The 24801-nt window shown below is 43.5% G+C and overlaps 1 protein-coding gene across 6 annotated transcripts in view; it reads left to right on the top strand.

Annotated features, from left to right (window-relative positions):
• Positions 1-24801, top strand: part of LOC115100289 (serine/threonine-protein kinase TNNI3K) — a 220788-nt gene that overhangs the window by 153615 nt on the left and 42372 nt on the right. For 4 of the 6 annotated variants that reach the window (XR_003859018.1, XM_029618676.1, XM_029618675.1 and 1 more), the window contains one exon: positions 21182-21241. Coding sequence is in view for 4 of the 6 variants with exons in the window: in XM_029618676.1 (XP_029474536.1) it covers positions 21182-21241 (60 nt within the window). In the remaining 2 variants the exon portion in view is untranslated. Of the gene's footprint in view, positions 1-7956; positions 8332-8595; positions 9311-21181; positions 21242-24801 lie in introns of those variants that run through there. The other 2 variants (XR_003859019.1, XM_029618678.1) reach the window with 2 other exon arrangements.

Raw genomic sequence — 24801 nt, 5'->3', positions numbered from 1 at the left:
AATATGGCTAATTAAATTGTTAGATAAATCCAGACACTGAAGCCTGTTCAGAGAAACCATTCCAAAGCTGTTGGCTGTGAGATTAGTGATCTGATTGCCATTTAGGTGGAGTCGGATAAGATTCCTGATGTTCATGAGCCAGGTTCCAAAAATATGACACAGAGCATTGCTGCTTAAATCCAGCACTTCCAGCTTTTGAAGATATCTGAAGGTAGTATTGCTGATAGAAGAGCTTGAGATTTTATTTTGATCCAGCATTAAAGTCCTCAGCTCTTTAAGACCACTGAAAGCATCTTCCTGAATGTCCATGATTGTGTTCCTGCTAAATCCAAGTAGAGTTAAGTTAAGCATGATGGACAAGTTGGAGTTTGTTATGCAAGTGATGTATCCATCTGTGGCAATTAAAGCTTTTGTAGTTACAGGAGCAGCTGTAAAAGATAAATTTATTTACTGGAATTAATATATTTTATGCTTCCTGCAGAACTGGTTTATTAGGTGTAAAGTGTACCATTGCTGAGTCATACCACAAGGCAATGGACAGCTACATCTTTTGTCTCTAAATTTGACTCTCTGAGGAATTATTTTAATGAATTACGCTAATGCAAATTAGTCCTCACACTGCATACTGTTCAGACTAGACACTAGGGCCTGATTCAACAAGGTCTTTTCCCATAGATCAAGAATGGAAGAAGAGCCTTAGTGAATCAGACCCTAAATCCCTCTTATTATCCTGGAAAGTGGACAGCTTTTCTGAAAGCTTCAGTTGCTGGTCTTGGGCTTTTTAGAGTTTCTCCTTAACTTTGCCTGTATTTGGTGTCCCTCACCAGACCACGGAATGCAGCTTACTTAAAAACTGGAAGAGCAGTTGGAAAATCAAACCTTGCTAACAACTGTAAATTTGAGAACTTAGGAGGAAGCTGCCTTTAACATTTAGGGGCCTCTGAACTCGCTTGTGTTAAGTATCGGCAGATTACCTGCGATAACCTGACGATTTTAACGTGCACTGTAGACCACATGTTAACACAGTATGAACTAAGGTAATCAAATATAGAGTGCACACCATTTTCTAACTTGGCTACCCTGTGCTAATTGACACAAAACTTAATGCCCTGTTAGGATGGGAAAGCAAAGCTTCATAGCAGGAGAAGGGACTAGGGGAATTTTGCACACAGGGTCTCTCAGTCCACCTCCACCCTCACCCCCCAATCATGACTTCTGGGTCCTTTTCCCACTGAAATAGCTCATACCCCAACCTGATCAGATTCCCTCCCACCCTTTTATGGCAGATACTTTTCACATGATCAAGCTCCCTCTACCATAGCCAAGTTAATCCCCCTCCCAATCAGTCTCCTTTACCTTCTTCCAGACAGCTCCTTGCTCAAATCAACCTTTAAACAAGGACCTCCCTAGTGATCCCTTTTCTGTGGTGCCACTCCTCTAAGCTCTTCCCCTCTGTTCCCCACTAGGCCCCCTCTATGACACCCATGCACTGACCTCCTAACTCCAGTGTCTCATCCTGCAGACCAGCAGTAAGAGGAGAACAAGAAAGCTACCTATTATGTCCTGCTAGTTCTGCATTCCGTATCAAATTGGCTGTTTTGGTCCTTTGTACTATGATCCACATGTGCTATGTGGTCAGCCATTTTAATCCAGAACAGCCAGCCAGGAGGATGAGATAAGCCCCTTTCCTCCTTCTGGCTTGTCATAACTGGAAAGGGAGTGCTCAGGGTTACATGAGTAGGTGTTTCAAGAAGAGAAATTTAGATAAGGGGCCGGGTTATCAGGAAGGCTATCTGATTGGGTGCAATGTCTGTGGGGGGAGGAAGTTTAATTGGGTAGGAAGCTAGCTTTATTACCGTATAAGGACGAATGTCTGACTGCAGGAGGAAGCTAGGCTCTGGCTCCCCCCTCACACACCCCCCCCCCCCCCCAGTTAACTGATAGTGTGCCAACTCAACATGGTTGACTTGGCACACTATCAGTTAACTGCACCTTTGGTAGTAGTGAACCTATCCAAGAAATATGTTCATGATAAATTTACTGGAACTTAATGAATACTAAGGTAAATGCTAATGAGCTCATTACCCCCAGCATTTATCAGTTTAGCATATGGTGCTGTGCTAAAGTTAATGTGACAATGCTATTTTTAGCGTGGCCTCGTTACATGCACAGTAGCCCCCTTAGAACACAACACTGGGGTGTATTTTCGAAGGGATATAGACACCTAACTCTGGAAATAGGTGGTTAGATTCCACAAGGTGACATTTTTCACCTGTTCAGTGGATAAATTGAGCTTTCTAAATTTACCAGGCATCTAAGCTTAGCAGCCCAAAAACTGAGCAGCTCCAGAGGCATTCCCAGAGCAGGCTCCCAACTTAACCGGCTACCGCTGATTTTCAGGCCTAGCCTGTTAGGTTTATGCAACCAACCCTGGTCACACAGATAGCAGATCTAAATCTAACCAGCCAAAGACCAGATTCATTAAGGCTTTTCTACCATTTTGTGTCTAAGGCAAAAACCCTTAGTGAGTCAAATACCAAATTAGGTAAAATCTCAAATTGCTGTTGCTGCAAATGTGCTTATGATCACCAGCTAAGTTTTAGCCGGCAATTGTAGGCACTCATGGCCCATTTACAGATTTACCCCATTATTTCTAATCTACCACATTCAATACGTTGTGCATGCATGCTAAAAAATAATGCTGCTTAATTACAGTATTAAAACAGGCAGTGTGAGCATTCATTTCAGAGAACAGAAGCATTCATTCCCAATCAGAGAATCCCTACATTTGGTTTATTAGAAATACAATATGGAGGGGTTGCAGTGACTTTCATGCAAAATATTACAAACCATTTTCTAATAAGATATTAGAGCAGACAGTTAAAAGGTAGCAGAATCCCTTTGGGCAATCTGTGTTCCCATTAAGAACAGATTGATAAAGAAAGACCTGACTCAGGCTGCTCCTTGCAGTTTTCTCTGTCTGACCCGTAGGTCCTTACAGCAGAGCTGGAAGGTTGTTCTTTAAATGGGGGTGCACATTGGACCTGATTTATTAGTGCTTTTTTTTTCCCATAGACCAGAATGAAAGAAAGCCTTTCATAAACCAGGTCCATTGTGTCAAAAGTAAAATCCTATTTGAAAAAGTGGGGGTTTTTTGTCAGCGCATAGAATAAGTGAATACCTTCAGAAAATTGGCCTCTAATTTTCAGGGCCAGAGGTACAAAACAGACACAAAATGGGAAAATACTTTATTACATTTGGGCCAGCTAGAGTCCTGATGATTGGTAACATACTAGGAGATGTTTGTACATACTGTACATCATCTTATAAGAATTACAATTTCGCCACATTCCCTATAGTTTCCTTATACTGTATCTTTAACATTTAGGTTTTAGCAAGTGATCTGCAGGGCGTACGCCTACTGTGTTGCAGTCCCATGTATAATACCTCCAGATGAACAAAACAAATTGTACCACCTTCCGCTCTGATCATTTAAGCCCCATTCTTCCCCACAGACCTCCGAGTCCATCTCCCCCAGACCTCTTCGTCCATTTCTCGTTCCTCCGCCTTCTTTCTCTCTCCCTTTCCACCTCCTGCCCCTGGACCTCCAATGTCTGCTCACTGATTCCCTCCCCCCGGACCTCAGAGCTGCAGCCGTACTGTGAACACAAAGCGGTGAGCACAGGGGCTTCGCAGTGGCTCCTGCCTTCCACTGGCTGACCCCTTCCTTTACAACCCACTGCCTTGGGTTTACTGTGTGCCCAGAACCCCGATGTTTGCAGGGATTGGATTGAACATCGCTGGACATGGAAGGAGGGGGGGGGGGAATGGAATTGGAGCTCCAGGTGGGGAAGGGATTGCCAGTTCATAGGCAGCAGTGCGTGAGAACTTTGCCACCTTAAGCGTGGGTCTCTCGAATGCTTGAGCATAAATCCAGGTTGAGAATTACAATGTATTTTGAAATCAGTCTGCAGCACAATCTATCACTTACTCTTGCTAGTGCTGCAGATTGTGTTACAGTGTTAGAAGACAAACTGATAGCTCTTTCAGCAAGTGGCAGCAATGAACTTGGCACGAATGTGAAAAAAAAAAAACAAACACCATATAAAAATGATGGATTTCTTTTTCAGAAGTGTTTTCCTTTGTGGAATGGTTCTATTCATTCTCTCTAACAAAGGTTTTCCATTACCTCTGAAGACCTTAAATAGTTCTGGTATGGCCTTCAAGCAAAGGCAAATAAAATAATGATATTGGTCCTTGACCACTTCATGAAGTTCAAACCTCTGAGAGCAAAGTCCATTAGCTATTAGTAACACACATAAAATGAAAGGATTAGGCAGAAAAGCCAGGCATCTCTTTAAATATCGGATAATTATTTACCAAGTATGTATGAAAGTCCATTGCACACGGTTGAATCTTCTGAACACACCACGCATGAAGAAGGACATGAAGCCAGTAATTGAGTTGTCATTGCGAGCAGCATGAGCAGCGCACCTGGAAACGCAGGTAAGGGGCACACGCATATTATACCTTTAGTATGCAAACAAGGCTTCAGTTAACCTACATCTAAAGTGCTTTCTCAGTCAAAGTAGATGTCCGTTATGGCTTAAAAGTAAGTGGACTCATTTCACCCCATAATCAGGATTTAGAAAAAGCCTTCTAGCACATAAGCCACTGAGTTTGGCACATAATACTGATGACATGCTACATTTTAAAAAAAAATGCACCTGTGCAAAGCCCTAGTTATCATGGGAAAATCAAACTCCGATCATGGAGATTTTCAGGCCAGTTCCATACTCTGAATTGTGTAATTCTTGAGCAGCTTTGTCATCATGTACATGACCTTCAATCAGTACTGCATTCCTCATATGCACAGTTGCCCTCACGATGTCACCAACATCTGGAATTGTGTGAAGGAAGCACAATGTGTGTGCTTCTAGCATGATGTCACAATGAAGAAAAAGGCAAGAAGCCAAAAATGCTTGCCAACACATAAATTGCTACCCCTGCATCATTTAAATATATTCAAAAGAACTTATGAAGGGAAATAAAACGTTGAAACACAGAAGATCTAAATAATAGTAATAATAAGATGCTGGCAGGAAAGGGCCATTATGTTCAGTTTGATTGGCCCATTTATACCTGCCTGCTGTGCTGTCACAAGCCTTATTTGATCTGTGGGTTTTCTCCCTCTGTCACTAAGCTTCCTTTGAGGAACCACATTCAGAAGGTTTGTTCAGCTAAGTTCAGTATTTAGCTGGACAAAGCTCAGGTTTTAAATATTCCTTCCCCTCTCCCCCCTGCTGACCAGATGAGCTTTAGCTGAATAAGTCATTACTCAGCTAAAATTTATCTGGATTAAAAACGAGGCTACATGAGGGCATGTCAGGGGTGCGGCTTAAACTTAGCACTGAATAGCAGAGCAATGCTGGACGTCAAATTGATTTTGACCAATATTTTGAGGTTTTCCCAGGTGAACCTCTTTAAAAAAAAAAAAAAGTCTGCACAACTCTACGGGGCTAATATAAAGAGTGTAGTTGGCTAACCCAGGCAGCCATGCCATTCAGTAAGGGCTACTGAAAAAAGAAAAGTCCATGCTGGAGTTTGTGACCATTACTTCTTCTTGAAAGCTGGTTCCAAGGTAGAAGCAGGAGGTTCCTCTCTCTCTCTGCTAGCACAGAGCCTCCCGGTTCTGCTCTGGAGCCGGCTTTCAAGAGGCACAATAATGGTTTTCTAAGTTGACAGAGCACCATGGGATCTGGTGATGACAAGGGTAATGGCAGAGTGTGAAGATTATCTGTCCCCAAGCGTTTTATCAGCAACGAAAATGACCCTGTTACCCTTGAAGCAAAAACCTTCATTTCAAAACTCTGTATCGGTGTAGGGATGCACCTTGGGCTGACCTTCACAATCACATCTTCGGGCCAGTGAGGTTTTGTTCTCCACATAAATGCCTTTTAAATTGCAGTACGAAAACTTTTCTAAAAAAAAGTCAGGACTCTGATACTGAATAACTTATGATTATAGCCTTAAGACGCTACAGTTCAGGCCTGCGTCTAAGAGTAAGGTGGTCATAAACAAGACATTATAATTTTGTTTGTGTCACTCAAGCTCCAGAGTGGATTTTCCTTTTTTTTCTTTTGGTAGTTTAGAAGTTTTACTCTTTATGCTCTCCTTTTTATAGCATTCAGTAAGGACTGACATTTCTGGACACAGTTGACTGATACCAATTGTTTCTTGCCCTCGTTAGGAAATTGCATGTCATGAATTCAGTTTAGAAAAGCTCTTCTAGACCTAGAGACCAGTGTACTAAGCCGCATCAACAAATGCTTAAATGAGTGCTAAAACAGTGCAAAGGTTTCACTATTCTGTTTTTAAACATTTGTGCACATTGGTTACCATTTTAGCTGCCATGAACATCAGTGCAAAATTAGGCAATGAGTTGTATGATTATGTAAATCAGCTTATTACCTAGGCTTGAATAGCTAAATAATGCATGTTAAAATGTGCAATTGTTACTGCAGAGCCATTTTCACACAAAGCTTAATTACAGCTCAGCGAGGTGGTGTTTACATTTTTGTGTGATCACGACAGTGTTATTGCAAGAATTTGAATGTGCGCTATCAGTCACCAAAGTGATTTACATGTTCTTGACATGGTCTATTATCATACATTAATTAAGATGCAACTCATGGTCCATGTGGACCTAAGAGACTTCAGATTCAGGCTCCGTGTCTCCTCGAGTGGTGATGAAACAGGACAGCCCCTCACAAAGCCACACCCATATATACCCAATGCAAATCTGTCTTACATCCACCAAGTCAGATCCCACGTCTTCAATAGGCAGGCAGCCTTTTATATAATAAATCCTTTATTCCCGCAGCTGCACCGGTGGTTGGAATCGGACATGAGTACCGCCTTTGTGATCTTGCACTTTGTGTGAGTTCTACGGCTGTGCACTTTGCATTTCGGGGTTTCTTTTTTCATTTTTTTTTCTTTTCTTTGCATTTTGCATGTGGTTTATTTCGCTAAAGAATAAAGAAAACAAAAACAGGTCCAGGGTACTTCTAGCGCCTCCCCCCCCCCCAATGAAAACTTCCAACCAACCTTTAAAAAATTAAAATACCCCCCCTCAAGGGCCTGTCCAAACCTCCCTACCCCCACTCCTCCCTGAGTCATCTTCTCTCCTCAGGGGTCCCAAACGGGTCAGGATCAATCCCCAGGTACTCCCCTCTGCCAGATCCATCTTTCCGAATGGTACTAGCCAGCATCATTTTGCTGTACTTCTGTTCCTCCGTACAACAGAATTGCGGCAACCTCAGGGCCGGCTGGCACCATTTTGAAAGATCGCGCCCCGGAGAGGCAGAAGTGCCTGAGGATGACTCTTGCCCCCTTTGGCCTTTGTTGACCCTAGAAAGGGGTGAGATGGCCACGAGGCCTAAAGGGGGCTCTAATTTTTTTTTTTTTTTTCAAATACGGTGGTGCTGAGGTTTTTCCATGGAGCCCGGTCAAAGCCTGTATCTCACTTGAAAAATAAAGCTAACACGATATAATGTTCATTTTGTTTTCCAAATGAAATAAAACAAGACAAGACATTTAGCTGAAATGTCCTGATTTGTTTCAAACAAAAGCGCATCCCTAAATTTCTGTCATTGCCTGAACGACTGAGGGGAAGGCAGATGTTGCACCTCTGGAAATCCTCAGATTTTGTTGCCGACGGCCACCTTTTCTGAAGTGATCTTCTCCAGAATGTACTGGGCTGCCAAGGAGGGTCTTTCTCCTCACCTCTGTAATTACTTTTTTTTTATTAATACAGAATGCTTGGTCTTAGACCTTTCTAATCACGGGGATTGTGCACGCATTTGATGGTTCCTATATATGTAACGCAATCGTGATGGCGTACAAGAAGAGGTGCTTGGTGGTTGATTGCATGTGGGCTAACGTTTGCTTTCACAGGAATATTTGTCAGGAGAATGAGGGAGCTGCAATTACCCCTCCTTCCATCGCGATAAACACCACCCAGACCTGAGAATGCCACAGCATTTTGACCCTGGCCCAGGTGGCTAGCTCAAGTCAGAGGATAACCGTGGAGGGTTTGCCTTCATGAGGACAGTGAGTATACACTTTCATGCTCTTTCAAACACCTGAATGTCTCTGCGGATGTCTGACTGGTAAAGATTTTCTGTGCTGCTTGTATTCTGTACATCTTCATGTAAGGGGATGAATGCTGCGTCTGTCTTGTATATTTTAGTACAATCGACTGTTTTCTTGCCAATACACATTTCCCTCCTTTTCCTGTCTATGCTGTGTGGTTGTACTGGTATTTTATTTTTTTTTTAGTTATTGTTATATGTATTTTTGGTGTTGAGATGTTGAAGGGCAAGGGGGAGATTCTCTGTTTTTTTTTTTCCTTCCTTCATACGTGTGCTTTGTAATAACACTTATGTCCTTTTCCACCCTTAGTGCGTAGTCAGATGCGATTGGTTGCAGTCTTGTTTCTTTGTCATTGTAAGTTATTTCTGGGGCTCTGCACCCACATCTTTTCTGTTACTGTTTCCCTCATCGGGTATTTGTGTCCTCTCTCTTTGTCTGTAGGGGTGGTGGTTTCGATGGCCACTGTCGCTTTGGCAGATCAGTTTTAAGGAAGAGTCTTTTTTACACCGCAACGTGACATGATTCTTTTCCAGCTGGAGGAGGGGAACAAGGAAAGGAGCAGGGAACTGCAAGGCCACTGGGGATTAGCAGTCAGGATACCTGCAAGGCGATCATCCACAGCGCCACCCATTATTGTGACGAAGAGCCTGCAATCAAGTGTTCAAGATCTTTCGGGGGTTTTTTTTCTTTTGACAAGGCAATTATAATTTATGCACTTTAATATATGTATGACATTTATTTTCTTTAACAAATGGAAATCTGTGAAATCAAACAGTGGCTTCCTTATTAGCTAACTTTAAGGTTATTAACCCAGCCCTTTGTAGAGGGGACACGTCTCTATAATGTTCAGCAGAGTGTATACCTGTCCACAAATGCACAGTGTAAGGTCCAGTGATGGAGGGTGATTGTAGAGAGGCGTTTGCACATCCTGAATCCGTTTAGCAGGGACCATTCTCATCAGTTTAATTCAAAGCCAGCAAGTTGATGAGTAGTTGAGTGGGGTTCAATACAAGGAACTTATTTGTGATATTTCCGTGCTTCCTTGATCCAAACATAATCCACAACAGATCCTGGGCAGGATAGTTGCTTCATAGGTGAAGTCATGAGGGAAGGCAGGCCTCAGGTGGATTAAACATGTTAGCAAATGTCCCTGTAACTATCAGTGTTACATAGTAACTAGGGATGTGAATCGTGTCCTCGATCGTCTTAACGATCGATTTCGGCTGGGAGGGGGAGGGAATCGTATTGTTGCCGTTTGGGGGGGTAAAATATCGTGAAAAATCGTTAAAAATCGAAAAATCGAAAAAACCGGCACATTAAAACCCCCTAAAACCCACCCCCGACCCTTTAAATTAAATCCCCCACCCTCCCGAACCCCCCCCCCAAATAACTTAAATAACCTGCGGGTCCGGAACGGCAGCGGTCCGGAACGGGCTCCTGCTCCTCAATCTTGTCGTCTTCAGCCGGCGCCATTTTCCAAAATGGCGCCGAAAAATGGCGGCGGCCATAGACGAAAAACATTGGACGGCAGGAGGTCCTTCCGGACCCCCGCTGGACTTTTGGCAAGTCTCGTGGGGGTCAGGAGGCCCCCCACAAGCTGGCCAAAAGTTCCTGGAGGTCCAGCGGGGGTCAGGGAGCGATTTCCCGCCGCGAATCGTTTTCGTACGGAAAATGGCGCCGGCAGGAGATCGACTGCAGGAGGTCGTTCAGCGAGGCGCCGGAACCCTCGCTGAACGACCTCCTGCAGTCGATCTCCTGCCGGCGCCATTTTCCGTACGGAAAATGGCGCCGGCCATACGCGTATGGCCGGCGCCATTTTCCGTACGAAAACGATTCGCGGCGGGAAATCGCTCCCTGACCCCCGCTGGACCTCCAGGAACTTTTGGCCAGCTTGTGGGGGGCCTCCTGACCCCCACGAGACTTGCCAAAAGTCCAGCGGGGGTCCGGAAGGACCTCCTGCCGTCCAATCTTTTTCGTCTATGGCCGCCGCCATTTTTCGGCGCCATTTTGGAAAATGGCGCCGGCTGAAGACGACAAGATTTAGGAGCAGGAGCCCGTTCCGGACCGCTGCCGTTCCGGACCGCCGCTGGACCCGCAGGTTATTTAAGTTATTTGGGGGGGGGGTTCGGGAGGGTGGGGGATTTAATTTAAAGGGTCGGGGGTGGGTTTTAGGGGGTTTTAGTGTGCCGGCTCACGATTCTAACGATTTATAACGATAAATCGTTAGAATCTGTATTGTATTGTGTTCCATAACGGTTTAAGACGATATTAAAATTATCGGACGATAATTTTAATCGTCCTAAAACGATTCACATCCCTAATAGTAACATAACAGTAAAATAGTAATGATGACAGATGAAGACCAAATGGTTCTTCCGGACTGCCCAGCAGCTAACCTGCCTCTCCGTGCAGGTTACCCCCATGTTTCTGTTAAGGGTAGTAACTGCCATTCCGTGCAGGTTACCCCCAAGCCTTATTTTAAGGGTAGTAATGTTAACAAACCCAAGCAACTGTCAAACCCATAACAAAATACCTGCTAGCAACATTTTTACAGAGTAGCAGCCTTCCTGGTAATTCATACAATGCTGCTGCTTGAACGGGCTTTGCTTTAGGACTTGGCTGTAGAAGCAGAAGGGATGTGAATCGGGCTTCGGATGATTGAAAATATCGTTGATATTTTCAAAATCGTCAGAAATTGGGGGCTCCCCCGAAACGATAGGAATACCCCACGATATTGATCGTGGGGGTTCTCTTATCATTTTGGGGGAGGGTGGGAAAAACGGCACACAAAAATAACCCCTAAACCCACCCTGACCCTTTAAAACTAATCCCTTTGCTTCCCCCACCCTCCTGGCCCCCCCAAAAACATTTTACAGGTACCTGGTGGTCCAGTGGGGGTCCCGGGAGCGATCTCCCGCTCCCGGGCCATCGGCTGCCACTAATCAAAATGGCGCCGATGGCCCTTTGCCCTTACCATGTGACAGGGTATCCATGCCATTGGCCAGCCCCTGTCACATGGAGGGAGCACTGGATGGCCGGGCGCAGCCGATAAAAAAAAACCGCGATCGGGAGCACTGGATGGCCGGGTGCAGCCAATAAACAAAACCGCGATCGGGCCCGATGGAAAAAAAACCCACATGTGAACCGGAATCTGAACCGATTCCGGTTCCGATTCACATCTCTAAGAAGCAGTCCTGCGCTTTTTCCCTAATGTCTGCATATTAGTCCCTAAGACCGTAAAAGTCAGGGCCCAGCATTTCTTGTCGTCTGAATACAATTCCCTTTTTCTCCCCCCCCCCCCCCCCAAACTGTTGAAGTGGAGAGCAATGCTGCAGTTGCGTCAAAATCATGTCATGCTACTTGGTTCAGGGTAGTAATCCCCATGTGTCAAAATCATGTAAGATAATTGGTTAAGGGTGCTAATCCCCATGCCTTCTGTTACGGGTAGCAGTTGCTGCTCCATGTTGGTTAACCCCTATGCAACCTTTTCTTAATTTCTAAAAGTTAGTTACTATTGTACCTGTAAATGTAATTCAGAATTGCCTGTAATCCACCTTGAGCCATTCTTGGAAAAAGGTGGAATAACAAATGTTTGTAAATAAGAAATAATAATTGTAGAGTGAATGGTTTCAACCAGTTTATGGTCATCATCGGTTGTCAGATATGTGGAGGGGTGATATTTTCAAAAACAAGAAACCAAGGGGGGGGGGATTTCAAAAGAGGATTCCACTTACGATGCTCATGGTTGCTTTCAGCTAGGTGTCAAGAAGATGTGTTTGTGAGAGTCTTTGCTAGACGGGTGCTCAGTACTCTGCTACCAAGTCTGATAGGACAAGAGCTGAGGCTACAGCTCTAGCAAGCTTGCCCCTATATTCATCAAAATGCTATAATAATGCTTTTTCTACAGCCATTCATTGTTGTGAGGCCTTCCCTGCTGGGCGGGATGGGAAGATGCTCCTCCACTGGGCTAAGAAAGGTTTAACCACCTTGGGTCAGGTCTGGCGTAGGGACTCCATGCTTCCCTTTGATGAGCTTAAGGCCCAATTTCAATTGAAACCCACAGACTATTTTGCATATGGCCAGCTGCGACACTTTTTGCATTCTAAATCCGTGCTGGGGGATATGATTCCAGGGAAATCCCTGTTTGAAGGTATCTGTGACAAGGCACATAAAGTGAAGGGGGTCATTTCCAAACTTTGTTACCCTTAATGCAGTCCGGGATTACACTGCCAAATTTCTAATTGCCTGGGAAAAAGACCTGGAGCCCCGTCCCACTGTTGAAGAGTGGTATATGTGTTTTCTGCGGACTGGACGTAGTACCATATCTGCCTCTTTGTTGGAAAACAGCTATAAGGTGTTATTTAGGTGGTACTTTACGCCTGTAAAGCTGAGCAGAATGTTTCCTAGTACTAGTAATCAGTTGGACGACTATATCCATATGTGGTGGAATTGTGGCGGCAGGTGGAGAGGTGGTTGTGTGATGTGTTGAACACGTCTCTGGCTTTGACACCTCAGATTGTGTTCTTGAATCTCCCCGTGGCTAATCAGCCCCATTGTAATTTTGTCAAGGCAGTCATCCTGGCGGCGAGGGGTGCCGTGGCCAAGGAGTGTGGCGTAGCACCTATGCTCCCCCTTTCGATAGTGGGTTACGACGGTTGCACTGGGTTTATTATATGAAAAAGTTGACTGCAATTAAGTATGATCGCTTAGCCAGATTTGAAGATTCCTGGAAGTGTTATCGGCAATGGCACCTAACACACCATTAAATGCTGGTGTGAGGTGGTCTCTCACATTGGATGCCAGTGCTATGTCCAGATCTTACTTGATATGTCTGTGGGTGCTCTGATGTATATTGCTCTTGCACAATCTGAAATATTCTTTTCATTCTTTTCTCCAAGGTGGGGGGGTGGGGAGAGTTATATATGATAATCACACAGACGATAGAGATATGATACAGTTCTTGTATTTTGAATATTTTATATGTAGTGCTTGCTGTGAACTGTTCTTTTGATATTCTGTGAATAAACAGTTAATTACAAAAAATGCTATAATAACGCATGGATAACGCCCACGGTAAGAAAAAGGGGCGGTAAAGTTTCCGCAGCCCGCGAAGTACCCAGATAGGTAGCTATAGAGAGAGAGAGAGATCATTGTAGAAATCTCAACTTTGTGAGACTTTCCTCACTCCAAATGAAGTCAAATCTTCACCAAGGTATACTGTGCTGTTCGTCCGTCTCACTCTGCATGTAAAACTGGCCCCTAAACCATCACCAACACCTCACCTCGAGCTATTAGATGGCCCTCCTATAGAGATATAAACAGTTGAATTCTGTGAAGGCCTCCCTCTCTCTCTCTCTCTCTCTCTCTCTCTCTCTCTCTCTCTCTCGATTATAAGCACATATTATGGTATCACACTGTGTGATATTGCCCCTCATTTTAACTAATCCCACCCAATACCCCCTCCCCAATCCCACCCCTTCAAAAAATTTGCATTCATGCTATTCAGTAACATGATTATCGCATGCGTTATGGCATTAACGCATGTGTTAATGTGTTATCGTATGTGTCAACACCATAATGCATTTTGATGAATGACCCTATTGGTTAGCTGATTTTTGGGGGATTTGACCTTTGCTGCTGATCCCTTTAGGTGTTCCTAAAGATCAGGTTTCTGTCTGCAGGCACTCCCAAGTATTTTGGGCAGGGACCATGCTTTGGTCTCTAGCCACCCAGGTACATATTAAGAGATCCATATTCAGACACTGACTAGCTAGCAAAGTTAGCCGGATAATCTTATGTGGCTACCTTTGCCGGCATACTCAGCAGTGCACCCACAGCACTGAACACAACATCTGTCTTCAGATTTTTCTGAAAACTATTTTCATTATTTGATCACATGCATTGTGATCACATGAATTTGATCACATGCATTGTGGCTCTTGCAGAATCTGGCTTGATCAACGTTAAGGATGGGCTCTAATTCCAGGAATATCTATTGTGGATGAGGCACTCAAGAACCGTATAACACACAGGGAGAAGTCTAATTGCTCAATAGATGGCTGTCAGCATAAGATCTTTACAAAGGTTTGGGATGGCAATAGTTTTTTCCATGCACAGAAAAATTGTGAATGGTTAACTATAATATGAAATGTTTTCTGTGTGGCATATAGGAAGAATATATGTGATATGTGTGTATGTAACCCATGGTTACTTTTTAAAATGGTTTATTCCAGCACCCCCATGTGGGAGTTGCTAATGGTTTAATCTTTTGTTTTTATTCTGAGCATGCTCAGATTTTGGAATCCCTCTGGTGAGAGTTTGCAAATTGGTTGGAGTGTTCTGTTCAGCATTCAGTCCTAATCCAGCTCCCTGTAGAACATTTGCAAACTCCAGGAAAGTTATGCCATCTAATCCAACTGGATTTTTCCTTAATTGGGAATCTACATCGAGCCATTTCAGCAATGAGTAGCAGGCTAATCCAGTGATGAATGTCAACTATTGAGATCTGAATGCCTGAATTTGATCTGAAATGCACTGTAATTAATTTTACCACCTCGTGATGCAATGACTGTTCAGGATTTGGTATCTTAAAGTGAAATAATTACCCCTTGCTATTATGTTATGTTGTTTGTTGTGTTATGTTTTGTGAAGAAAATAAAAAGATAGTTGGATTCAACTGGAGCGTGCTATGTGTTATTCAACGTGCACATACATGTTTATTACAATGGAACCAGTGGGAGAGAGATCATCTGGGCAAACTCTATGGAAGTTAGGGTAGTGCAAGTTACATGTGCATTAAATTGGTGTATTAGAGATTTGATTTATATAGTATTACATAATGCCATAAGTACTTGGGAGTGATTCATGCTTACCACTTACTAGGATCCATAGTGCTATGGTTGTGTACTTCAAGTTAGATAAAATTAGAGTTATATATGTGGAAAATGGTTTCCATGCAAATTATAAAAAGCTCCCAGTGGCGAATAAATGTATGTATTTGGATAGAGAGGTGTTTGTGGATATGGGTGGGGGTGTAGTGGGAGGAATAAATAGGTCGATATTTAAAGACTTTGTGTAGGTAATTTTGGGGGTTACCTGCACAAAACCTGATATTTGAATAGCTCATCCCACTGACTACATAAATTGTGTGTACACAACTCATTGCATACATAAAAAGGGATGTGAATGGAGGTGTTCCAATGGCAGGGCTAAAATTTAGCCAAGGAGTACCTATATTGAGTGCTGTCCAGCTAAAGCTGCATATACATGTCTGGTCGGAAAAACTGAGCTCCTGTCTTTATCCATGTATGATTAGTTTCCATAGATTATTACAGATCTTTTGACTGCTATACATATCTGTCCTATCTTTCTACAAATTTTCCTGTGATAAAGATTTAAAAAACTCAGAGATTACAACAAACAAGATTGACTTTGAAAAACAGTAAGAAAATATACAATTTTTGATACTCTTAATTTTTATAAACTAATACTATGAAAAATGTTAGAAATGTTTCGTTCAGTCTTAAATGTCTATTTTTCTATTTAAAAATCAAAAGTAATAAATATGATTTTGTTGATCTGTAAATATTCTGTGTCCCTTATTGCAGTTAAGATATTAGGAATATGATACATTTTGGCATGGAAAGAAGAAAACTTACCTTCCATTTTTCATGATGAAGGGGTCAAGAGGGCGCAATGATTCATGTTTGCATATAATTTTCTTCAGGCTGTTAGCTCAGTAAAATTATATTTGCTGTTGTCTGCTTAATTATGAAAAAATGAAGACAAAATTAAGTTAGGGGTACATACATTTTGGCTCTTAATCTACCTTCAAATTAGCTCCATAAACACCACAACTTTATGTCATATCTAGAGTATTTTGTGTCCATTTCTGGAGGCCACGCCTCTGAATACAGTCAGAGTAGAGGTGGTCCAGAGAGGAGACTTAAATACCTAATTATGTATGTGGTAGGAGAAACAGGAAGATATGATTGAAGTGTTCAGATAACTTCAATAATGCAGAAGAAGCAAACCTTTTTCACTGGAAAGGTAGCACTAAAACTAGAGGTCATGGAATGAAGCTCCGGGGGGAGCTAGACTCAGAAGTAACATCAGAAAATCTTTCTCCACCGAAAGGGAAGTGGATGTATGGAATGACCTCTCAGTGGAGGCAAAAACTGTAACAGAATTCACAAATGCCTGGGATAAGCACAGGTAATCCCTAGATGCAGAGAGGTGAATGGAAAGCCAGAGATCAATTTGAATCTATAGCATTGATCAGGAGGTAAATTAGGCAGGCAAGATGCGCCTGACATTTCTTATCTGCCATCATATTCTAAGTTTCTGGATTTCAAATGATTGATTTAACTGGGGGTTGATGGGTCATGTGGCATATAGGAAGAAGGCTGTGCAAGTTACTCCTGTCTTATAATATTGTATCTGTTCTGTGTTTTTTTTACAATGCTCCACATTTTGTTTGTTTTCATAATTCATTGATAAAAGATAACATCCACACAGAAAATATTAAAAACTAAATCTCACCATTATTTCAGTGTATGTGGCATGCTTAAACAGATATTATGACTTAATGAAAACCCCCTGTGGTCATTTGATAGGTGATGAAGTTGAAACATTAAATAAGCAGGCTAATCTATATATTCTTCTGCACATTTTTCTTTGGAACAGTTCAAGGACTATGGAAAAATCATAGCCTCCTTGCTAGAAAATCAGATTACATTTCTAACTTTCAACCATTTTTCATAGTTTTCTGTTGAGAATGTTATAAATTCAGAAGATCCTTGGATAATCTGAATTGACAAATTACCTTTAAGTGTAATTTAAACTGCTGACACTTTAAAACTGGAAACATAGACTCATGATGGCAGAAAAAGGCCATCCAAGTTGCCCATCCACACCAATTACTCAGCTTTATCATCCCTTGGAGATCCTCTGTGTTTATCCCATGCTTTCTAATTCTTGAATTCAGATATTGTCTTTATCTCTACCATCTCTACAGGGAGGTAATTCCATGCATCCACCACCCTCTCTATTTCCTTAGATTACACCCATGACCCCCTCATTCTAGAGCCTCCCTTTCTTTGAAGGAGGATCCTCGCCTTTGCATGGAAATCTTGAAAGCATTTAACTATCTCTATCATATCTCCTCTAGCCTGTCTATCCTATAGGGCATATATGTTTACATCTTTAAGTCTATCCCCATATGCTTTAGAATGAAGGCCATTGATCATTTTAGTAGCCACCCTCTGGACCGACTTCATTTGGTTATATCCTTTTGAAGGTGACATCCCCAGATCTGTACACAGTATTCCAAACGAGGTTTCACCGAGGCTGATAAAAGACAATATCATCTCCCTTTTTCTGCTGACCAAGCATCTTTCTGGCTTTTGCCATCACCTTATCCACTTGTTTGGCCACCTTAAGTTCATCAGATATGATCACCCCCAGATCCCATCCTTCTTTTGAACTTAAAATAATTTCACCCCCTATACTGTACCTCTCCCTTGGGTTTTTGCAGCATTTGTTAGCATGAAATCTTAGCTGCCAGACCCTAGGCCATTCCTCAAGCTTCACTAGATCCCTCCTCATGCTTTCTACAACTTCCTGGCTGTCTGCCCAGTTGCAGGTTGTTTTTGTTTCTCACAGGACAAGCAGGATGGTAGTCCTCACATATGGGTGACATCACAGGATGGAGCCCAATCACGGAACACTTCTGTCAAAGTTTCCAGAACTTTGACTGGCCCCTACTGGGCATGCCCAGCATGGCACTAACCCTGCAGCCAACAGGGGTCCCCCTTCAGTCTTCTTTTTTCCGCGCAGCAGTAGCCACGCGGTTAAGGAGCTCTGCAGAGATTCCTGACAGGAATTTTCCTCACGGAATTACTAAAATTTAATTTACCCCACAGGGGTCCCTCCTTCAATATTTTCAAGCCACGGTACTCCGGTAAGTTTTTTACCCATTTTCCATCGATTACCATCGAGTTTGGCCCTCGCGTCCTACTGGCCGTCGAGCGTACCGCAGCTCAATTTTTTTTCATGGCCATGGCGTCGGGGTTCCGCTGGTGTCCGGACTGTAATCGCACCATGTCCATCACAGACCCTCACAAAGTCTGTGTAATGTGTCTCGGATGTGAGCACGATGTCCTAATCTGCACCAAATGTGCCCTTATGACACCAAAAGGTCGCAAGGCTAGAATGGAGAAGATGGAACTTTTCTTCCATGCTCAAACCCCGACACCGTCTATTGCATCGACGTCAGGCCAGCATCAACCTCCAGCTGGTGACATCCGGCATCAACAACTTCTTGGCCTTTGACACCCTCTACTCCCCCTCAGGACCAAGGGGATCGTAGAGATAAACATCGCCACCGGCATCGAAAGTCTCGGACCATCGAGGGAGTGAAATCATCGACCTCGCCATTGTCCATTCTCCACCTACTTGCTGGGAGTGGACAATGTATTGGCAGACAAGCTGAGTCGCATCTTTCAACCGCATGACTGGTCTCTCAACCCCTCAGTAGCAAACTCGATCTTCCAACAATGGGGTTATCCTCAAATAGACCTCTTTGCATCACCTCAAAATCACAGAGTAGATAACTTCTGCTCTCTCACTCGCAGCCAACACTATCAACCAAGAGACGCGTTCTCCCTATCATGGGCAACCGGTCTTCTATATGCATTCCCTCCACTTCCACTTCTCTCGAAGACTCTCGTGAAGTTACGTCAGGACAAGGGAACCATGATCCTGATAGCACCCCACTGGCCGCGCCAAGTGTGGTTTCCAGTACTTCAGGATCTCTCCATTCGCAGGCACATTCCCTTGGGAAAGGACCAGCTTCTAATCACTCAAAACGATGGATGCCTACACCACCCCAATCTTCAAGCCTTGTCCCTGACTGCATGGATGTTGAAAGGTTAATCCTTCAGCCACCTAATCTTTCTGAACCAGTTTCCCGTGTCCTGATTGCTTCACAGAAGCCTTCCACAAGAAAATTGTATTCTTACAAATGGACCAGGTTCACGTCATGGTACTCTTCTCCATCTCCTGACCCCTTTACTTGTCCAATCATGAAGTTTCTGGACTATCTCTGGCACTTGTCAGAGTCAGGTCTAAAAACTTCCTCCATCAGGATGCATGGTCAGTGCGGTAGTCGCCTTCCATAAAGGTGCCGGGGATGTTCCCATATCAGTACAACCCCTTGTAACACTTTTTTTGAAAGGCTTGCTTCACCTGAAGCCTCCTCTGTGTCCTCCGGCCCTTTCTTGGGACCTCAACCTAGTTCTGGGTCGGCTCATGAAACCACCATTCGAGCCTCTTCAATCCTGTGGCCTTCGATATCTCACATGGAAAGTGATTTTCCTTTTGGCAATCACTTCCGCTCGCAGAGTTAATGAATTACAGGCTCTAGTTTCCTATCCGCCTTACACTAAACTTCTACAGGACCGGGCAGTACTCCGCACTCACCTTAAAATCTTACCTAAGGTAGTTTCGGAGTTTCATCTCAATCAATCCATTATACTACCTACCTTTTTTCCCAGGCCTCATTCCAATCCAGGAGAGCAGGCTCTGCATACCCTTGACTGCAAACAGGCTCTAGCATTCTACCTAGACCGTACAGCTGCCCACAGGAAAAGCACTCAATTGTTTGTCTCTTTCCATCCTATCAAATTGGGGTAGCCTGTGGGTAAACAGACTCTCTCCTCCTGGTTGGCGGACTGCATATCCTTTTGCTATCATCAAGCAGGCATTCCACTTCAAGACCGTGTTAAAGCACACTCTGTGAGGGCCATGGCAACTTCAGTAGCACACCTACGCTCTGTTCTGCTTCCTGACATTTGCAGGGCTGCCACCTGGATTTCTCTCCATACCTTTGCAGCCTATTATTGCTTAGACAAAGCCAGAAGACAAGATTCCATCTTTGGCCAGTCTGTCTTGCGCAACCTATTTACAACATGACATACCAACACCCTTCCGCCTGCCCAGTGGAGTTCAGGATGCCCTCGCCCAAATTTCATCCCAGGCCTAGTGCCTTCCATGCCTGAGTACATTTGGTTCATATTCTGACATCCTCAGCTCGGTACTCACCCATATGTAAGGACTACCATTCTGCTTGTCCTGTGAGAAAGCAAATGTTGCTTACCTGTAACAGGTGTTCTCACAGGACAGCAGGAAGATAGTCCTCACAAAACCCGCCTGCCGCCCCGCGGTGTTGGGTTCATAACATTTTCTTATTTTATTTTCGGCACTACCTGTCGCTTTTTAACAAGACTAAAGGGGGACCCCTGCTGGCTGCAGAATTAGTGCCATGCTGGGCATGCCCAGTAGGGGCCAGTCAAAGTTCTGGAAACTTTGACAGAAGTGTTCCGTGATTGGGCTCCATCCTGTGATGTCACCCATATGTGAGGACTAACATCCTGCTGTCCTGTGAGAACACCTGTTACAGGTAAGCAACATTTGCTATCATTGGCAAATAAACCTTTCCCAATAATCCTTCCGCAATCGTGCTCATAAAAATGTTGACATGAACGAGTCCTAGGACCGCTCCCTGCAGCACACTGCTAATAACGCCACTCTCCTCCGAGTGAATGCTATCACTACTCTTTGTCATCTTTCACGCAACCTGTTTCCAATCCAGGCAATCATTCTAGGGCCCATACCAAGGGTTCTCAATTTATTTATATGTCGCCTGTGCGGAAGGGTGACCATTGGCAGTTGTCCTGTGGATATGCTGCATGGGGCTGTGGCAAAGCACTGCCGATTCCATCAAAGTGAAGCCAATCACAGGTTGCTACAGACTGGTGATAGTTTGCAATTGTGCACCAGTACCTTGCTTGTCTGGCTGTCCTTTGTCTTAGTCCTGCTTTTCATAATAAAGCTTTGTTTGTGAGGCTTTTTTTTTTGTCAGTTGCAACCTATAGGTGAGCCTCTTAATAATAACGATATTAAAATGCTGCTCCGCTCCACATGTATTTGTCATATAAAAAGTTATTTCATTATTTTCTGTTAACAGGGAAGGCCAGAATTTTCCGAAGTTGTTTCAAAACTGGAAGAATGTCTGTGCAATATTGAGGTAAAAGATCTAAAGAATGAGAGCAATATAATTCAGTGCCCTTACTGCACTGGCTAAGTTTCCAAAGATTTCCCTGAACTTAAACCCGGGTAACTTATGCGGAAAATATGCATACGTTGTATCAATTCTCAAAGGGAACGTACCTGTGTACATTCACTTTGAAAATTATCTCATGAAAGTATTTATAAAATGCACCGACATAAATTACACTCGCAGCCTGAATCATGTATATTTCCCATGTAAACTTGCATGCGTACTCTTTAAAATCAGAAAGTATGCGTATATGTGTAAACTTATACGTGAACATGACATACGCATGTAAGTTTATCTGCACATTCGGCGAACAATTTCATTAAACCCCATTTTTCGAGTAAATGTTTTACGCATAAAAATGCATTTGAACGTTACTCCCCTCTCTCCCCCCTCCCTCCTTGGAGGGCAACTTTCTAATTGTGCTCAGAAGTTTAAAGATGGATCCTTTTTATCTGCAGACTTTACGGCACCTTTCAGTCTGGGCCAGTTCTGCACCTGCTCTCCGGGTGGGGACTGTGTGCAGATTGCTACTGAAAGTGACTGAGATGTATGTGTGGGCAGCTTTGGACTTTCTCTTGCTGGTTTTCCGCAATAGCCAATGGCATCTCATTATTCTAGACTTTGACTTTTTCCTGCCATCGGTGCCAGGAAAGAACTTTTTATTTTGAGCCACATATTTCTGGAGTCAGTGTGGTGGTTTTGGTGCCTGTTCTGGGCTGATGAGCAGAAGAACCCCCAGTGAGGAGAAACCCTAAAGGCCTTGAAAACGAGACTTTTTTCCTCCCTATGCAGGAGCTCTGGGAGATCATGGAGCCACCCCCCATGAACCCTTTTGCCCAGGACTGGATTGGGATGGGGCTAAACAGGCTTAAAAGTCTGTGTGCATCTTTGAGGTTGGGTGCAGCACTGGAAATTTACTCTCTAGATGCGGGAAGAGCAGCATACAAAGACATTTAAAGGGGTTAAGCAGTGTTTTACTGCAGAAATGGGCTACCTTCAGTGTGAACAGAATTAAACCCACGTGGTTTTACATGCATTTTCTGGAAGCATTCCCAAGGTTGGGTGAGGGAAATGGCATGCGTAGATGACATTTTCAGATCTACCGGCCTTTTTTGCTAGGGAAAATACCCACAGAAAAAGCAGTCACAAATCTCTGTGGTTATTATTTCCTGGGGCAATAATCAAAGCAAAAATACAGTATGTGCTTCGTTTTGCTTTTATTATTGGTGCAAACCCTGAGGGTAAAAAGGTACTGGCAATATTTGCACCAGTGCAGGCAGCCAGATTATTATCCCTCCCCCCCCCCCCAATAACTGCAAATTCAGACTCACAACTGTATGTCTTTGGAATCTGAGCCCTGCGGAGTGAATTTTTAACAGGGTTTCATGCGTAAAAACAGCATAGACGTACCTACGTAACATGTACATGCATATATGCTATTTAATGTCAAGCCTATGTGTGTATTTTCAATTTCATGCATACATTTTACTGGGAGGAAAGGAACGGTCTAAAAGCATTCCTGGGCAGGGTTCAGACGTATGCATGTTATACATCATATTTGTACACTTTTACACTTGCTGATTGACTCACACAAGTGAAATCAGACTAGCCTAATGTCTTCGGTTTTTGAGTGGGAGGCCTGGGTAAACTGGTGGAGGTTCAGCGTGACGAGCTAGAGGGCCTAAGTGAACTGTAGAAGGACTGGGTATTTTCAAAATGGTATGCACACATATGTTTATAAATACCTGCCTCCACATTTAATTCTGGCTGTTTATTTGTGCAATGTCACAAATATTTCACACACAAAATATACGCGTGTATGTTTATGAAGTAGAGAATGTATGCATTTCTTTGCATTGGAATAAAAGTGTGCATTTATTGCACTTTCAGAGCAGAAATATGTGGTATTTTATAAACTGTGCAGCTCCTGTCATGCAGTTTATAAAATACTAACAGTAATCTCCACACATCCACTAATGCATTCAAATGCTGTATTGTGGATAGGCTTGAAAGTTGGGCTCCCTGTGTTTAAAAATATATTTGCTTGTGTCTTGCAAGTAGGTTGGATGAATTATAAGTGGTTGTTTTGCTAGGCTGAGTTGTTTGACCTGAGGTGGTCAATCTAGTGCAATAATATATGATAAAGAGCCAGAATTTTAAAATAAATATAGTAAATGATACTTTGGGGTAGATTTTAAAAGGTTGCGCGCGGGCATACATGTGTGCGCGCTACCCGGCGCATGCACGTGTACACCCAGTTTTACAACTTGCGCGCGCAAGTTGTAAAATCAGGGGTCAGCACGCGCAAGGGGGTGCCCAATTGTGCACCTTGCGCGCGCCGAGCCGCACTGCCTTTCCCCGTTCCCTTCCCCCTAACCTAACCTTCTTACCCCTTCCCCTAACCTTTCCTCCCTAGCCCTACTCTAACCCCCCCCCCCCCCAAAATTATCTTACCTTTTGCGCCTGCCTCTGTCGGAGGCCTCTGGCCCCGCCCCCAGACCGCCCCTTTAGTAAAGCCCCTGGACTTACACGCGTCACCGGGCCTTTTTAAAATAGGCCCGGCGCGTGTAAACCTTTTAAAATCCAGCCCTTTGTGTAGTAAATGGTAACATAAAAGAGGTATCAAGCTAAATTAATCTAAACTGCTGGATCCAATAGCAAGCAGGATGTGGTATCATACCTAATAATAAATTCAATTAATATAACTCAGATGTAATTCATGTTTGGGACTAGAAATTTTGAGTTGCTCTCATATATGAAAGATAAAAATTTCTTCTTGAAAATGTATCACCTTGGAACAGCACTCAGAAGTCAAAGCCCCCTGCAATGTATTGCACTTCCTTTCAGTCCATAGCAAAGGAAATGTTTCTATTTCTAAAGGTAGAAGGTTTGGGATTTATAAAAACGAAGCCATACATCACCCACAACTTGTGCTGCTATCGTTTGGGAGCCCTGACTTCCAATCTGAAGCTTGTTTCCCCCACGAGCAAAAACAATTGTCAAAAAAATAAATGCATGACAGCTAGCACAGGCCAGAAATGGAAATTGTTCTCCTACAGTCTGTACTTCTCCTTTCTCCTGTCATGCCTTTCCCAACCCAACCCATCCCATCCCGCCCCTCCATGTGCTCTCCTTCTGTCTTCTGACCTCTTCTTCCTCTTTTTTTTCTTTCCCTTTCCTTTCTCATTCTGTATAAATTAAAATCTGTCCTTCGCATTGTCAGTCCACGTGTTCCAACATTATATTTACTGAAGCGACTATTATTATTAAGTTAATGCTTCCTGTTATTGTTTCATTGTGGGAGTCATGCAGGAGCAGTAAGGAATTCTTCCCAGAAAGGAAGGAAAATGAATCTTAGAGAGATGGCAAGTGGATCAGTTTAGTTCACAGAACATCAGAACTGCAGTGCCCCTTTCTGGGCACCGCAGCCCAGGGAGGGTAATTTCATAACCGCGCAGGCAGGGGTAAAGTCTAGGTTGCAAACATTATGAGGTAGATTTTCAAAACAGCGCACAAGCGTACATGTA

The sequence above is a fragment of the Rhinatrema bivittatum genome, chromosome 10 (genome assembly GCF_901001135.1).
Source record: "Rhinatrema bivittatum chromosome 10, aRhiBiv1.1, whole genome shotgun sequence".
NCBI lineage: Eukaryota > Metazoa > Chordata > Amphibia > Gymnophiona > Rhinatrematidae > Rhinatrema > Rhinatrema bivittatum.
This window is presented reverse-complemented; position numbering and strand designations above follow the sequence as displayed.